The sequence below is a fragment of the Rhinopithecus bieti genome, unplaced genomic scaffold (assembly GCF_001698545.2).
Source record: "Rhinopithecus bieti isolate Rb0 unplaced genomic scaffold, ASM169854v2 scaffold_36417, whole genome shotgun sequence".
Taxonomy (NCBI): domain Eukaryota; kingdom Metazoa; phylum Chordata; class Mammalia; order Primates; family Cercopithecidae; genus Rhinopithecus; species Rhinopithecus bieti.
Window position 1 is genome coordinate 1,390,431 of NW_016815677.1, and position 17,656 is coordinate 1,408,086.

At 41.2% G+C, this 17,656-nt stretch overlaps 1 protein-coding gene across 4 annotated transcripts in view; it reads left to right on the top strand.

Annotated features, from left to right (window-relative positions):
• Nucleotides 1-17,656, top strand: part of LOC108516216 (stimulated by retinoic acid gene 6 protein homolog) — a 65,704-nt gene that overhangs the window by 37,745 nt on the left and 10,303 nt on the right. For all 4 annotated transcript variants that reach the window (XM_017853569.1, XM_017853568.1, XM_017853570.1 and 1 more), the window contains 6 exons: nucleotides 4,147-4,267; nucleotides 6,187-6,232; nucleotides 7,708-7,836; nucleotides 8,702-8,772; nucleotides 10,506-10,617; nucleotides 12,662-12,815. In XM_017853569.1, the coding sequence (XP_017709058.1) occupies nucleotides 4,147-4,267; nucleotides 6,187-6,232; nucleotides 7,708-7,836; nucleotides 8,702-8,772; nucleotides 10,506-10,617; nucleotides 12,662-12,815 (633 nt within the window). The remainder of the gene's footprint in view (nucleotides 1-4,146; nucleotides 4,268-6,186; nucleotides 6,233-7,707; nucleotides 7,837-8,701; nucleotides 8,773-10,505; nucleotides 10,618-12,661; nucleotides 12,816-17,656) is intronic.

The window sequence follows — 17,656 nt, forward strand, 5'->3', positions numbered from 1 at the left end:
GGAAAGAAAGAAAAGAAAAGAAAGGAAGGGAGGAGAAATTTTGGCCATTATTTCTTTAAATATTTTTTCTCTCTTTTCCCTCCTTGAGGACTACAATTTTAGGGCATTGGAGTTGTTGCATAATCGATGCTCCGCTCCTTTAAAAAAATTGTAGTAATATATATATATAACATAAATTTTCATTTCAATCATTTTAAGTATACAACCCAGTGGCATTAATTACATTCACAATTTTGTGCAACCATTCCAAATATCTATTTTCAAAACCTTTCATCACTCTAAACATTATTAAGCAATAGCTCCTCGTTCCTCCTCTCCTCAGACCCTGGTGTAGTAGTACATTCTCATGCTGCTATAAAGAAATACCTGAGACTGGGTAATTTGTAAAAGAAAGAGGTTTAATTGACTCACAGTTCTGCAGGGCTGGGGAAGCCTCAGGAAATTTACAATCATGGCAGAAGGCGAAGCAAACAGCAAACATGTCCTTCTTCACATGGTGGCAGGAGAGAGAATGAGAGCCAAGCAAAGGGGGAAGCCCTTTATAAAACCATCAGATCTTGTGAGAACTTACTCACTATAGTGAGAATAGTATGGGGGAAAATCGCCCTCCCATGATTCAGTTACCTTCCACTAGGTTCCTCCACCACACTTGGGGACTATGGGAACTACAATTCAAGATGAGATTTGGGTGGGGACACTGCCAAACCATATCACCCTGATAAGCTCTAATATACTTTCTATCTCTGTGAATTTGCCTCTTTGAGACATTTCTTTTAATATTTGTACTTTGTGTCTGGCTTTCTTTCACTTAGCATAATATTTTCAAGAATCATTCATGTTGTAGCATGGATCAGAACCTCATTCCTTTTTACAGCTGATATACTGCATTATACTATGGCTAATAATCCATTTATCTGTTGATGAGCACTTGGGTTGTTTTCATCTTTTGGCTATTGTTAATAATGTTGTAGTGAACATTGTTACACAGGTATCTGTGTCCCCATTTTAAATTCTTTTGGTTATATACCTGAGAGTGGAATTGCTGGGTCACTTGCTAAGTCAAATCTATGCTTACCTTTTTGAGGAATTGGCACACTGCTTTTCACCATGGCTGCACCATTTTATATTTTTGCTAGCAATGTGCAAGTGTTCCAATTTCACCACATCCTAGCCAACTCTTACTGTTTTCTCTCTCTCTCTGTCTCTGTGTGTGTGTGTGTGTGTGTGTGTGTGTGTGTTGATTATAACCATCCTAATAGGTGTGTATAGCATCTCATTATTGTCTTGATTCATTTCCCTAATGACTAGTGATGCTGAGCATCTTTTTATGTGCTTATTGGTCATTTGTATATCTTGTCTGGGAACTTGTCTATTCAAGTCCTGGCCATCTCTTTACTGAGTTGTTTATCTTTTTGATGTGGAGTTGTAGTTCTTTATATATGCTGTATATTAAATCCTTATCTGATATATGATTTGCAAATGCTTTCTTATTCTGTAGGTTTTCTTTTCACTTTCTTGATAATGTCCTTTAATACATAAAAGTTTTAAATTTTGAGGAAGTCCAGATTTTGCTTGTGCTTTTGATGTCATGAAGTTTTTCAGTCTGGCCGGTGAGAACAGGCACTATCCTGGCACTGTGTGACTTGCAGACATGTTTACCTCTAATCTTTTCAAGTGGTTCTTTCCTACACAACCCTGCTGGTCAGCACTCAGCTAAAGACTCAGGGGAACCGTCTACAGATATCTGTCTCCCAGAACTCTCTTTTTGTGCAGCTCCCTCCTCTCCAGTACTATATCCTGCAAATTCTAGCCGTCTTTGTCTTCCCAGAGTCTCAGTTCTGTCTCCTCAACTCAGGCAAACTGCAGGGCTCTGCCTGGGTTTCCCCTGCCTGTACTGCATTCTGCATTAAGGTAGGGAAATTGTGGCGCTCACCTTGTTTGTTTCCTGTCCTTCAGTGATCACTGTCCTCTGCTGCCTGAAGTCCGGTGTCTTGAAAGCAGTTGTTTTATATATTTTGTCTGGTTTTGTTTCAGGGGAAGTGTAAATATAGTGTGTGCTTTATTTTCTTGTGCTCTTCATATATTCAGGATACCAATTTTCTGTTTGTTTTACTTTGGTCTTCATTTCTAAAATGATTTTTTTCTTGTATTTCTAAAATTTTTCCTGAGTTATCTAACCTGTCATCAAATCTTTCTTTTCTTTAATCACTTCCTTTTTTAGTTTTTCAAATTCTGATTTATAGATTATTTGTTCATAGATGCTATCATTTTCTTAATTTTTTTTAGCTTATATTGAAATATTAGATTACAGTTTCCATCTGTCTTACAGGCCTCTTTCTGGAGTGGTTTTGTGATCTCTAGTGATATTTTTCTGCTCCTTATCCTTTTTTTAAATAATAACTTTGAATTTTGTTTTTTGAGATGGAGTCTTACTCTGTTGCCCAGGCTGGAGTGCAGTGGCATGATCTCAGCTCACTGCAACCTCTGCCTCCCAGGTTCAAGCAATTTTCCTGCCTCAGTCCCCTGATAGCTGGGACTACAGGTACCCATCTGTGCCTCATTTTTCAGTGAAATAAGTTTTCTTATAAATTCAAAAAGTAAGGCTGGGTCAGACATTATTTCTTGTTTTATGGCTTTAGAGTTTCCTTTTTTGTTTTCACAATGTGACTATATCTCTGTCTTTATCTATCTATCTATGTATGTATCTATCTATCTATCTATCTCATTATCATTATTGGTTCTCTATCATCTACCTGATATCTGTCTATCATCCATCCATCTACTATCATCTATCTACTACATACCTATCTATCTATCCATCCATCCATCTATCTCCTCATACTTTCTGAGTCTGCCTGTCTTTTCCACCCTTGTCCACACACCTTCTTTCCCAGCTACTCCTCATTTTGGATTCCACTGCCATCAATTTATGCTCAGTAAAGGGCTTTGTCCTGGGAGGGGCCTTAGGTTATCAGTATAGGAATTTCCTGGGGTTCAGACAGCTCCAGCATATTCAGATCCTACTAAGGTCTGCTTACACTCACCTATGAATCGTGGCCTTCAGCTGCATTTTCTCGTTAGTATCTGCTGCAAATTTTGAGTTCTTCAGCTCTTGGGCCTTCAGAACCCCTCTTGCCTTTCTTCCGCTTCCTCTTACTCAGATATTGACATCAAATGGGTCTTGTCACCTAGATTTGTTGCAGATGTTGTCTGTGAGTCTTTAGTTTTGTCTTTCTAGCTGCTCTGATTCTATGGGGAGAATTCAGGGAGATTAGAAAGTTTTGCTACTGCAACTGCTGTCCTCACCGCAATTATTGTTTTTGTATTGATCTTTCCCGCCAGCCCTCCAGCACTCACATTCACATATGTACCAACCAGCCAATTATCTCCCATCCTTTGATGTCCTTCCTTCCCTATTTCTCTCCATTGTGCAGTCTCCTGCTTATGTTGCATTGCCTCCAGGAAGCCTTCCCTGATACCCCAAGTGACGTCAGTGGCTTCATCTTTTGTGTCCTCGCAGTAGGCTGAATGTCCCTACCTTACAGGTCATTTCATGCCACTGACTTTCCCACCTGTCTCCCCTGTTGGACTGTCAGCATCTCAAAGCAAGAACCTTGTCCATTCCTCCTGTCCCGAGTTCCTGGCCCAAGAGTCAGCTCAGAGTAGACACTTTGAAAGTATCTAATCATCATGCATGGTTAGATTATACTGGATGCTGTTAGTCCATCTCAGAGCTAGTTAGTGGCAGGATTAACGTGACTGTTCCCTTGTATGTAAAGTGTGCTGTAGTTAACAAGCAGCTTTGCACATACCATAGCCCCTCTCTCTGAGTCTGGTGCACTTGCAGTCACTATTTTTGATTGTTCATTTGTCTGTTTGTTTATGTCGTCTGTCTCCATCTATCACCCTGTGAGCTTACCAAGTACAGGGACCAAGTCTCCTTCATGTCAATAGTAAGCCCAGTGCCTGGCTCCAAATAGGGACCAGGAAGGGCCTGTTGTATGAACGAATGAAAGTCATTCCTGCTGGCCCTAAGCTGGGGCTGTTCCTGACTGGGGGTCAGCATGAGGTACCACAGCTTCCCTGGGACTCCCCTGAACCCAGTGGTAAGAGAAGCTCACAGCACCTCTGGCCCTGTCTTCCCAGCCTTTGAGCTTCTGATTGGAGGCATTGAAGTCGGCCTGTCCCACTTCCCCTTCTTTGCCTGCCTCTCGTCGGAGTTCCAGCTGGTCAGCTCCATCCTGGGCTTCTGCTACTCTCTGATCTGGTAAGATGGTCTCTGCCTGCCCCCACGCCCCCGACTTCTTGTGTGTGACTGAACTCTGGGCACGGGGCTGGAGGTAATCTGAGAGCTCCTCTTGGAGGACACCTTTGCCCAGAACTGAGGCCCAGGGAGGGCAGGAGTGACTTGTCCAAGTTCCCATTGTGGGGACTGCATTGGAGGCTTCAGAAGGCCAGGCTGGCATTCTATCTGCTTCACACAAGGCTACTTGTGATTAGAGTGTTTGTAGAAGTCAGGGATTTAGGAAAACTCATTTCTTTTTTTTTTTTTTCAAATAAATTATAATTTTATTTTATTTATTTCTATTTCAATAGCTTTTGGGGTACAAGTGGTTTTTGATTACAAGGATGAATTGTATCATGGTGAAGTCTGAGATTTTAGTGCACCCGTCAGCCTAGTAGTAGACACTATACCTGATCTGTGGCTTTTTATCCTTCTCCCTGCTCCCACCCTTCCCCCTTCTGAGTCTCCAGAGTCCATGATACCACTCTGTATGCCTTTGCGCACCCACAGCTTAGCTCCTACTTAGAAGTAGGACTGTGGTATTTGGTTTTCCATTCCTGAGGAAAACTCATTTCTGTAAACTGCTGGGGGTCCCACTGGGAGACTCAGGAGCCCTTTTCAAGGCTTCTCATCAATGCTGCCATGGCTTCTCTTGGGAGCCTTGGAGGAAGTTCCCGTGCCTTAGCTGGGCATTCAGGGCCGTCACAGTCTGGCCTCTCCTTTTGCCTCCATCCCCCAACAGTGTCTAGCACACACCTCCAGCCATACAAGACTCCTACATTCCTTCATCCATGCACTTATTCATTCAACAACCATTACATCCCTACTATGAGCCAGGAAATACACTGGAGAACAAGACAGGCTTGCGTGAACCAGGTGTTCTGGCCTCTTTGTCTATATGTCCCCATTCCCTGTGTGGGTCATGTCTAGGGATAAGTGTACACTCCTGCTTCGAGGACAATCACTCTCACCAGATGGAAGTTTCTTGACCTTCATGTTGAGCTCTGTGCCCTCAGTGCCGGGCACCAGACTTGGCACAGAGCTGGCACCAGAGAACAGTTGTTGACTGAAAACCCCTCCAACAATTCTACTCTCCAGCTGTGGAGACTCATTTCTTTGTTCCCAATTCCTTTGCTGGGCTCTTTCTCCCATCCAGCATTTTCTATGAGGCTGGGATTCTCCCACTTAGAGATGACAGGCAGGGGCCTCACAAGCAACTGACACACCAGTGGCTACAATCATAAAGTTTGTAAGTGATCTGCTTTATAGAAATTTAAATGGAGGGTGTCCAGGGTTAGATGTGGCATAATATCATCTCATCAGCCTCTGACAGACATTTGCCCAGGAGAGAACAGGGTGGTGGGAATTGCTCAGCAGCTTGGGCACCATGGGAGTACAGCCCAAGCTGAAACAGAACCAGGAATGCTTGTGGTGTTAGGGGTTGGGTAAAGCATCAAGGCTCATGACTTTGGAGCAGAGTCTACAAACAGATCACATAGAGGTAGGAAGAGCCTTGGCCATGGAGTCAGGAGACCTGGGTCTGCCCATGCTCGTGTGTGACTTTGGATAAATCCCTTGCCAACCCTGGACTTCCAGGTCCCACCTGAATGATGAGGGGAGGGAGGATAAACTCTCTAAGGGCCTCCTGCTCTGCGATCACAGATTCCAAGACTATGTCCTCCATGAGGGCAGGCGAATGAATGAATTTAGCGTGCACCTACTTTAGCACAAGCAGGGTGGCTGATCGGGGAGAGATGTCCATGGAGGCCTGGGCATTAGCTCTCCCAAGGGGGAGAGGTAGGCGTGGGTAGGTGGGATCTGAGCCATTTTCACAGGGGCTGCTCCTGGGGCTGTGCTGGGAGGGAACCCCAGGACCCCCAACTCTGTTTCTGTTCCTGCAGGTTTGCTGTCACCGTTCTTCAAGTTTCACAGTGTCCCCACGGGCAGGTGAGTCTCCATTGGGGTTTTCAGTCCTATCACCATGGTCAACTTGCTGTGTGATCTTGAACAAGCCTCTGCCACTTCTGGGGCTCCACTTCCTCATTTGCATAAAAAGGTAGTTGTTGTCGTTCATGATGCTTCCATTTGTAGAGCACCCCATGTTCATCAAGGTGTGCATTCACAGAGAGGTGTTTTCTCCTTTACTCCTCACAGTAGCCCTGCAAGGGTGGGAAGTTCATCAAACCTAGTTCACAGGTGGGGAGCTAGTATATTAAGTGAGGCTCAAGTAGATTAAGTCACTCATAGGAAGCAGTGGAATTGGTATTGAGGCCAGGTCTGGCTGACTCCAAAGTCCATTTCTTTTCACTCTCTACAGCTCCAGTCTCTTTTTCTATAAAATGGAAGACTTGGACCAGATGAGCCCCTTCCAACTTTGCCATGCATTGTCCTCAGAGTTGGTGGGAACTGGTTCATCTCCTTAGCCCTGGACCCTGGAAAAGGAGCGAGTTGAAAGAAGGATGTCACAGTGCACCTAGAAAGGCTACCAGGCAGGTTGTGGGGAGCGCAAGAAAGCCACCTGGGCCAGGAGTGCATATATGCAGACTTTTATGTTTGGTATGACCTCAATTTATAGTACATATAGATATATAGATGAAAGACATAGAAATGTTGATAGTGGTCATATCTAGCCATAAGCATATGTTGGAGAGGAGGATCAAGGGAAGACATGAGCCCTGCATCTCAGCATATCTCCATCCTGCACTTTAACATCACAACGTCAAACCCCAGTTTCCCATGGGAGGAAATATGACTCTGGAAATGTAAAAAACATGAAACCAACCAGTAAAGTGTAAGAGATAAGTCACAACATTACTTGTTTTGAGACAGCGGAAAACCATCTTTTTCATCAAAATAAAACTAAAAACACAGAAATCCGATAAGTACCATCTTGAGAGAACTATTACTCTTTCCCTCAGCTTGTGTTGCTCTCAGCCTTATGGCAATTATGGGTTATTTCTTCTTCTCTACCTCCATCCTTCCATTTCTTCCTCTCTTTGTTTCTCCTTCTCCCTCTCAGTCCCTCTCCTTCTCTGCCTCCTCCTCCCATCTACCTACCCACCTCTGGTTCTCTCACTCATATTTTCCAAAAGGAGTACTCATTAATAGCTTCCTAATAAGGAAAAAATACCTTGAAAACTAGTTTTGTTTTGAGACAGGGTCTTGCTCTGTCACCCAGACTGGAAAGCTAGCTTTATAAAATAAAATGGGGGTGCCGAGACTTGAATCCAGGGTTGCTGTGCTCCAAGTTCATTGCCCATTCTGATAACGGGGGTTTGGGGGATCAGGGATTGGCCACTGACTCACAAACCTGAGAGAGGGGGCCTTGCTGGAGCAAGCTGGGGCAGGCAGAGTCCTGCAGCTTCAGCAGGTGGCTCGGCCCCATCTGCCTGGAGCCACATTGTGGTCTGCTTCTGTTGCAGTTTGTGGGGAAGTATGAGACCCTCATGTTTTACTGGCCCTCGCTGCTGTGCCTCGCCTTCCTGCTGGGACGCTTCCTGCATATGTTTGTCAAGGCTCTGAGGGTGCACCTTGGCTGGGAGTTCCAGGTGGTGAGTACTAAGTATGAGCACTGCATGTACTGATGGGTTTAATCCCTACAACAGCCAGAGAGACAGGTACTGTTACTACACCTCACATTCTGAATTCCGAAACTTGGATGCAGACAGGTGAGTTGAGTTGCCTGAGGTCACCCAGCTGTGAACCCTGAAAATCTGAGACAGGTCTCAGTTAATTTAGAAAGTTTATTTTGTTAAAGTTGAAGACACGTGCCCATGACACAGCCTCATGAGGTCCTGGCAACATGTGCCCAGTGTGGTCAGAGCACAGTTTGGTTTTATACATTTTAGGGAGACATGAGACATCAATCAACATATGTTAGATGAACGTTGGTTCAGTCTGGAAAGGTGGGACAACTGGAAGAGGCTTCCAGGTCATAGGTAGATGAGACAAATGGTTGCAATCTTTTGAGTTTCTGATTAGCCTTTCCAAAGGAGTCGATCAGATATGCATTTGTCTCAGTGAGCAGAGGGGTGACTTTGAATAGAATGGAAGGCAGATTTGCCCTAAGCAGTTCCCAGTTTGACTTTTCCCTTTAGCTTAGTAATTTTGGGGGCCCAAGATATTTTCCTTTCACATGGCTAACCTGTAGCAGAGCCAGAAGTGGAATCTAGACAGTTCAGTTGTGGAGCCTCTTCCTTAACCACTGTCAAACACAGCTTCTTTGACACAGGGCAAATTCAACAGTGGGGTGTAGGGGAGAGGAAAAGACCTATCTTGACCACAGCATGGCTAAATCCAAAAGAGCAACTCCTACCCCAAATCCTGCCCTCTGTGGCCATTGCCCCCTCCTTAACAAGATCAAAACCCTAACAAGAATTTGTGAGCCAAAGTGTAAGCCTGTCTGCTGTCTTACAGGAAGAAAAGTCTGTCCTGGAAACGCACCAGGCAGAGCACGTCAAGCAGCTCCTGAGGACACCCCGCCCTCAGTAAGCCACAGTTTTGTTCATTCGCCTGCAAGTTTGCACCCACTCTGATGAGCCCTGATGATGCAGCAGAGCCTGGGATGACCAGAAAGGCACTATGGTGGTCAAGACTCTCATTTGCTAAAAACAGAAACCCAACTCAAACCGGATTAAAGCAAGAAAGGAAATTAATGGGCTCCCATCACTGAAATGTCTAGAGGTAGTCAGTTTCAGGCAAGCTGGATCCAGAGGCTTAGTTGGTATCATCAGAACTAGGTCTCTTTCCCTCAATCTCCCCTCAGCTCTGCTTTTATGTGTGGGCCTCACAGTTAGGTGGGATTCCTCCACATGGTGGCGCCCAGACTCTCTAAATTTATACCCTCCTGGTTTAAGCCCAGAAGAAAGACAAATGCTCCTTTCCAGTTATTCAAACGAAAGTCCCACAAATGTGTTTCACTGAATCAAATTGGATCACATGCCACCTCAGAACCACTTACTGTGGCAGTGATTGGAGTGCACTGATTGGCTAAGCCTGAGTCACATGTCCCTCCCCTTCCCCCAGAGCCAGGAAGTGGGATCAGCATCACTTACCCGCTAAGACCCAGGGTGAGAGAGTGGTGGTTCCCCAAATTAAAACTGAGGTGTTAGGCCAGGCATGGCGACTCATGACTGTAATCCCAGTACTTTGGGAGGCCGAGGCAGGAGAATCACTTGAGCTCACGAGTTCAAGACCAGCCTGGGCAACGTGGTGAGACCCCGTCTCTACAAAAAATGAACAATTTAGTTGGGTGTGGTGGTGCACATCTGTGGTCCCAGCTACCTGAGAGGCTGAGGTGGGAGGATCACTTGAGTTGAGAGGTCAAGGCTGCAGTAAGCAGTTACCATGCTACTGCACTCCAGCTTGGGCAACAGAGTAAAACCATGTATCAAAACAAAAACAAAAGAAACAAACAAAACAAAACTGAGGTGCTGTTACCAGTAGACGAGGATATAGATGTTGCCAGGCAAAAGTACCAGATCTCAGAATCGTATAAGCCACCACCACATCTGCTCCTTTCACTATGCACGTGGGCATATGCCACAGTGAAAGGACGTGTCTGGTCCATGGTCACACAGTAGCAAAGCTAGTAATCTGGTTAGAATTCAGTTTGGCTACATGTAGTAGAAAACCCAAAATAATGGTGGCACAACCAAGAGAAAGATGTATTATTTTCTCTTATAAAATAACTCTGAAGGTGAGCAGTCCATCCTGACCCTGGATCAGTTCACCAATCACCTGTCTTTCTGTTCTAGCATCATGTATGTGCTTTCCATCCTCAATGCTGTCTCATGGTCCAATGGGGCTGCTGGAGCTCCAGCTTGGACCAGCCACCACATCTGCATTTCAGACAGCAGGCAAGGCAAGGCAAGGCGAGGCAAAGAAGCTTTCCCAGCTGTGTTAGTTCCATCTGAGCAGCCTCTCCAAAGTTCTACACCACACTTGTGGTCACGTGTTATTGGCCTGGATTTAGTCTGGTCACTCTTAGCTGCAAGACAGGTTGGGAACTTTAACCTTTTAGTTTGGTGATTTTCTGCCCAAAATAAAATCCAGTTTTTGTCCTTAAGAATAAAGGGAGAATGAAAACAATGGAAGCTAACAGTGGTCTCTTTCTATAATATAATCTGAGATAAAAAGAAGGTGGGGTTATTTTCAGATGAATCAGGCAGTTGTTTTCCTACCAGCCTCTCATCTCTTGATATTTATTTCTCATCCACAGAGAGAAAAAAAAGTCTTGGTTCCAAACCAGGATATATGAGTGGGATCCCTGCTTTCAATTTCCAAGCAGAATGATTGGAACCATTGTGTTGGCATTCATCTGCCTGTATCTTGTAAGTAGCTCTAAGAAAATCTTTTTATATTTTATAAATGGGGCAGGGTTGGGGCTAGGGTTATGGAGTATTTGAGGTAAGCAGTATGTTCCTAAAGAGCTGGGTCAAAATTGAATCTTGGTAAATCAAAGAAGTACAGTGCTTCAAACCCACCATTTTGATTCCAAGGACACTTTTACCCACATGGTGAGTATGACTAGTAAAAATAATCCACAAAAAAAGACTCATAATGGTTAAAATGCCACATGGTGAAATTTATTATCAGCTAAAACCTGATAGAAGAAAAATATATTTAAGAATATTTTGATATGCAAAATTTGAGCCAGGAAAGTTTACTTGGTAGAAATAGTGATCCCTAAAGAAAACTTAACAATAGTAGAATCTGTGATCAATAAATTCTTCCGTGAGCAAAATCAAATCATTTAAATGTAAAATAATTGATTTCTGATCAAAATAATTTCAATTCTTTTTCAATAATTGAATTAAAAATTATTGAATTTATTATAAATAATAATGAATTCAATTTTAATTTAAAAATAAAAGCAGATAACAGAATTGTGTTTTTTACTATACTATTATTTTTAAGTGGATTAAGCATTCTTTTTAAGTTTACTTTTCTCAACAAGACATTTTAAGTGCTGGCATAATTCTGACTTCAATGTTTTATTAAGCATAGAATCAAAACATTTTGTGTGGTCAAAGTTATCTAAGATAAACTGGCTGAGTCAAAAGTAGGGTCAAAATGGATGCATAAAAAGGGCAAGGCTAAATTGTCTCCTGTTCATTTTAAACGTAGTAGGAGAATACCTATTGAAGTAAATCCTGTGATTAAGTTTTTAGGTGAGTGTATTAGGTAGGTTATGCTGAAGTACCAGATAACCTCCTAAATTCCTGTGGCTTAACAGTATACGTTTTTTACCTCCACAACAGTGGTGAGTTGTGTGTTCAGGTAGGGGAAGCTGTAGTCCTCTGTGCGGTCATTCAGGAACCCAGAATTCTTCCATCATGTGCCTTCACCATCCTAGAGGACCTCATCACAATCTGCACATAGTCAACAGAAGGTGGCAAAGCAAGGAGAGGTGCTTGTGGAGGGTTTCAATGGACTAGGTGTGGAAGTATCATATATTCTTTCCACTCCTCTTTCTCTGGCAAGAACCTAGTCATGTAGCCATACCCAATATAAGGGAAGCTGGGAAATGTAGTCTAGCTCTGTGCCCAAAGAAGGGAGAATGGATTTTAAGGGACAACTACAGTTGTGTGCAACAATGAATAACAAATTTGGAATTACATTGTTTCTTAAGTATCTATGGAATATCTACTCTATGCCAAACACTGGACTAAGAGTTGGAAGAGGACAGAGAGCTGATTCAGCTCAGTCCTGGGCTGGGAGAAGCTCATGGTCTATGAGAAGGAGATAAGACATGGTATGAGGGACCTGCCATCTTAAGAGAGAGAAAGGATAAAGTGAAATGCTCTGGAAGTTTAGCAAATCATTCAAGATCGAGCAGTTGCATGAACATGATAGTGTATGAACTCCACTTTCAGAGATAAACATGATTGGGTTTGTGGAGTGAACTGGCAGCAGGAACTACAAAAACAATGGCATGACAGCAGGATGATAAGATGTTGGGCAACCATGATATTTGTACAAGAAACATTTGTACATTTCTCCAACATAGCTCCTGCAAAGATCAGTGAAGGGGATCAGTGTGACATAGGGCTGCAATTGTCCCCCAGATCACACCTTACTCAAAGTTAGTCATTCTTTTTTCACTGATTCCATGAATGTTTGTAGAGTTTCTTGAGCCCTTGTGGGTCCTTGTCTTGTTTGCTGGAGGGTAAAGAACAGACCATGAAGTGATTCCTGTCTCCCAAGAACTCAAAATGCCATTCATCTTAGAATAGCCAGTGTCTAGAATCATTTTCAGTAGAGTTTTGAATGGCTGGAAGACACTGGCCTTGACCCCAAGGGAAAAACCATATGTTATTCCCATGCTGAGTTGGACTCATGTGAGACCTGGAAACCTTTGCTGTGTGTCCCCAGTTCATTGTCATCGAGTTCTGCGTGTTTGTGTATGTGAGAGATGAGTTGGACGTGTTTGAAAACAAGCTGGAGAGCTACATCACCTTCACAAACCATTCAGGGGTCCTGACTCCAGTCTTCCTGCAGGTGAAAGAGCTGATCAGTGTCACCAAAGGTAAAACCATAAGCCACCTGTTCTCACAACTGTATGGGAAACTGAGCGAGGGGCTTGTAACTGATGGCAGGTGGACACATGTAGTATTTGTGGCTGCTAGCATTGATATACCTGGCTGAGATGACCACACTTGGAGAAAAATGTGTTAGAGCTGATTTACCTCCCTGGATTGACTAGAAAGACAAAAGGATCAAGACACAGTCCTTTCTTTAATGAAGCTGGAGCTGAAATGAACATGCCCTGAAAAATTTCTCATCTTAAATTGCCCATTTTGTCTCAATGCTAATGGCAATTACTAAAATGATTCTATATTTTCCATTTGGAAAAAAATAGAACACCAAACAATGACCTTTCTTTGTGAAATGTGTATTTATATCTTTCAAGTTTTACTTGAAAGTCACTTAAAAAATAGATCTCTTTAACTTAATCTCTTGTCTAACTGAAATTTTGTATCCTTTGATCCACATCTCCCCAGTCCCATCCCTCTACACACACCCCTGCTTGCCCCTGATAACCACCATTCTACTCTGCTTTCATGAGTTCACCTCTTTTACATTTCACACATAAATGAGATCATGCAGTATTTGCCTTTCTGTGCCTGACTTATTTCACTTAACGTGATATTTTCCAGGTTCATCCATGTTGTCACAAATGGCAGGATTTCCTTGTTTTTAAAGACTCAGTGGTATTCCATTGTATATAATGTATAATACATTTTCTCTATTCATTCATCTGTTGTTGGTCACTTAGGTTGATTCCATCTGTTGGCTATTGTGAACAGTGCTGCAATGAAAATGGTAGTGCAGATATCTCTTCAATATATTGATTTCATTTCCTTTGGGTATATACCAGTAGTGAGATTGATGGATCACATGGTAATTGTATTTTTAATTTTTTGAGGAACCTCCATACCGTTTTACAAAAGGTTGTACTAGTTTACATTCACACTAACAGTATCCTAGAGTTCGTTTTTCTCCACATCCTTGCCAACACTTATCTCTTGTCTTTTTGATAGTATCCATTCTCACAAGTATAAGATGGTACCTCATCGTGGTTTTGATTTGTATTTCCCTGATTATTAGTGATGATGAACATTTTTTCATATACCTGTTGGCCATTGGTATGTCTTCTTTTGAGAAATGTCTGTTCATGTCCTTTGCCCTAGGCAATAAGAAAGGCATTTTGTCTTAAAATGGAAACTTTCTTTGAAAATGACATATTCCAGTGATATGTCTATTGCCTGTGGAGGGATGAGAATTGTTCATTATTCCTAGATGAGAAAGAACCCTAGACAAGATGCCTGGATACATTCACTCTGTGTCATAAGACAAGTCAGGACCCTTCTCTTGGCCCCAGTTTCCTCATCTGTGAAATCACATATTTGTGTCATGGAAAGTTACCTTTTACATGAGCACTGAACAGATACTGCCCCTTGCACAGTACCATAGTTTCGTATTGCCTTTCAACAATTTTATTCATCTTCAGTAGAGATTTATGTTCAACATAATGATTCCCTGAGTATAACACTGAGAGAGTATATTCTAAGCTTTAATTTCAGTGATACCCATTCTAAATCTTACTTTTAGAAATACACATTTTCGTCTCTGTTTTCAGAAAAAATTTTAAAGGAAACCTCACTTTCTTGGTCTCTGTGCTCTATGGTGAATATATCACCATGTTCACTCATGTTTTGATGTATTTAGACATTTTGACAATCAAAACATTAAATTTGTCTTTATCCTGGTCTCTTCTAGCTTTAAAACAGCTACCCACTTGCCAAGAGAAACTTTCAAGCTGATCATACTTCACCTTTGTCTGGGAAGATAAAGGCATTAAATTAAATGCGTAAGGTGTTCGTGCTGTTAGCTGGAGCAACTCTACACTCACCCTTCTTGTAGCCAGACTCGTCTCATCCTTCCCCTCCAAACACGTTTTCCTCTGCATCCTCTGGGGTGGGATTTATGGCAGTTTTGGGGTTGGTTAAGATTTGGAATATAGCAATTGCCTAGTCTTAGTGATCCTGGGACAAGGACAAGGACACATTTGGAACTTGAAAGGAAAGGAAATCTGCTTTCATTTTCTTTCTTTTTAAGAAACATTTTTTTTTTTTTTTTTTTCCCAGAGAGGGTATCACTGTGTCACTCAGGCTTAGACGCATGATTATGGCTTACTGCAGCCTCAACCTGCCAGGCTCAGGCAATCCTCCCACTCTGCTTGCCAAGTGGCTGGGACCACAAGCACATGCCACCACACCCAGCTAATTTGCTGATTTTTTCTGTAGAGACAGGATCTTGCTATGTTGCCCAGGCTGGTCTCAAACTCCTGCAGTCCAGCAGTCCTCCCACTTTGGCCTCCCAGAGTGCTAGGATTACAGATGTGAGCTACTACACCTGGTCTTGAAACACCTTTATGGAGACATAATCCACATTGCATACATTCATCCATTTAAGTGTACCATTCAATGGTTTTTAGTATTTTCTCAAGATTGTGCAACCATTTAGAACATTTTTCGTCACCTCCGCAAAGCATCATGACCCATTTCCCTCTAACCTTTCCTGTCCTAAACAACTACGAATCTATTTTATATACTTCTGGATTTTCCTATTCCAGACCTATCGTAGAAATGGAATAATATGATAATGTCATCTCTTTTTCAAATTTATTTTTTAAACTGACATAAAATTGTATGTATTTATTCTGTACAACATAATGTTTTGAAGTATATATAATTTTAAAATGGTTAAATCTAGCTCATTGACAAATATATTACCTCAAATAGTTACCATTTTTGTGATGGAATACTTATCATTCATTCAGCATTTTTGTAGAATATAATATATCATTATGAACTACAGTCACCATGTTGTACAATAGATCTCTTGAACTTATTCCTCCTATTTACAATACATCACCCTTTGTGACAGGCTTCTTTCACATGGCACAGTGTTTATAAGGTTCATCCATATCATATCATGTGTCCAAATTTTTAAATTATTTTTCATTCCTTTTATTGTCAATTACTGTTCCATTATATGAATATACCACATTTTATTTGTCCATTCATCAGTTGATAAAATTTGGGTTGCTGTAACTTTTGGCTGTTACAAATAATACTGCTAGGAACATTCATGTACAAGTATTATATATATATATATTTTTACATATTTTGGGTATATATCTAGGAGTGGAATAGCCTGTTAAACATATGACAACTCTATGTTTAACCTTTTGGAGAACTGCTAGACTGTTTTCAAAAGTAGCTGGATCGCTGTCTAGTCTTACCAGCATTGTGGAAATTCCAATTTCTCCACATCCTTGCCAACACTTATCATTATCCATTATCCATCTTTTTGTTTATAGCCATCTAGTGGAGATGCAGTGGAATCTCACAGTTGTTTTTATTTTCATTTCTTTAGTGGCTAATAGTGTCTGGTAACTTTACATGTACTTTTACACGTACTGGCCATTTGTATATATTCTTTTGAGAAATGTCTGTTCAGATTCTTTGATCATGTAAACATTGGATGATTTGTCTGTTTATTTATTGAGCTGTAAGTGTGCTTATATAGTTTGTATACAAATCCCTTATGAGATACATGATTTGAAAATGTTTTCTCCCATTTTGTGTGTTACTTTTTCACTTTTTTTGATGATATCTTTTGAAACACAAATGTTTCCAATTTTGATGAAGCCAAACGTATCTGTTTTTTCTTATATCACTTGTGCTTTTGGTGTCATATCTAAGAAACCATTGCCTAACCCAAGGTCACAGGGATTTTTCTCATATTTTCTTCTAAGACTTTTTTAGTTTTGCCTCTTACATGTAGGCCTTTGATCCATTTTTAGCTCATTTTTATGCATGGTGTGAGGTAGGAGTCTAATTTCATTGTTTTGCATGTGAATATCAAGTTGTTCCAGCACCATTTGTCAAAAAACACATTTTTTGCCCCATTGAATTGTCTTGTCATCTGTGTTGATAATAAATTGACCATAAGTATGAGGGTTTATTTTGGATTCTCAATTCTATTCCATTGATCTATTTGTCTGTCCTTATGTCAGTATCACTGTGCCTTCATTACTATAACTTTGTAGTAAGTTTGAAATTAGAAACAGAAAGTCCTATAATTTTCTTTTTCTTTTTCTGAATTTTATTGCCTGTTCTTGGTTCCTTCAATTTTATATGAATATTAGGATTAGCTTGTCAATTAATGCTAAGATGGCATTTGAATTCTGATAGGGATTGAGTTGAATCTATAGATCCATTTGGGTAGTATTGCTATGTTAACAATGAATATCCTATATGTGAATGTGGGAAGTCTTCCCAGTAATTTATGTCTTCTTAAAATTTTTTCAAAATCTTTTGTGGCTTTCAGTGTACAAGTTGTACATTCTTTTGCTAAATTTAATATTATTTTATTATTTTTGATACTATTGTAAATGCAATCATTTTCTTATTTCATTTTCAGATTGTTCGTTGCTTGTGTATAAAAATACAATTGGCTTTTATGTATTTCTCTTGTGCCCTGTAAACCTTACTGTACTCATTTATTAGTTCTAATACTTTTTTTATGTATTTCCTGGTTTTTCTATATATGAGATCATGCATTTGTGAATAGAGTTTTATTTTTTCCTTTCCAATCTGGATGCATTTTATTTTCTTTTTCTTGCCTAATTGCACTGGCTTGAACCTCTAGTACAATTTTGGCTAGAATTGGTGAGAGTAGATATTTTTGTTGTTGTTGTTGTTCTTGAGGTTGGGGGAAAGCATTCAGCCTTTTACCACTAAGTGTGATGTTAGCTGCGGGTTTTTAGCAGTGCCCTTTATCAGGCTAAGGAAGTTA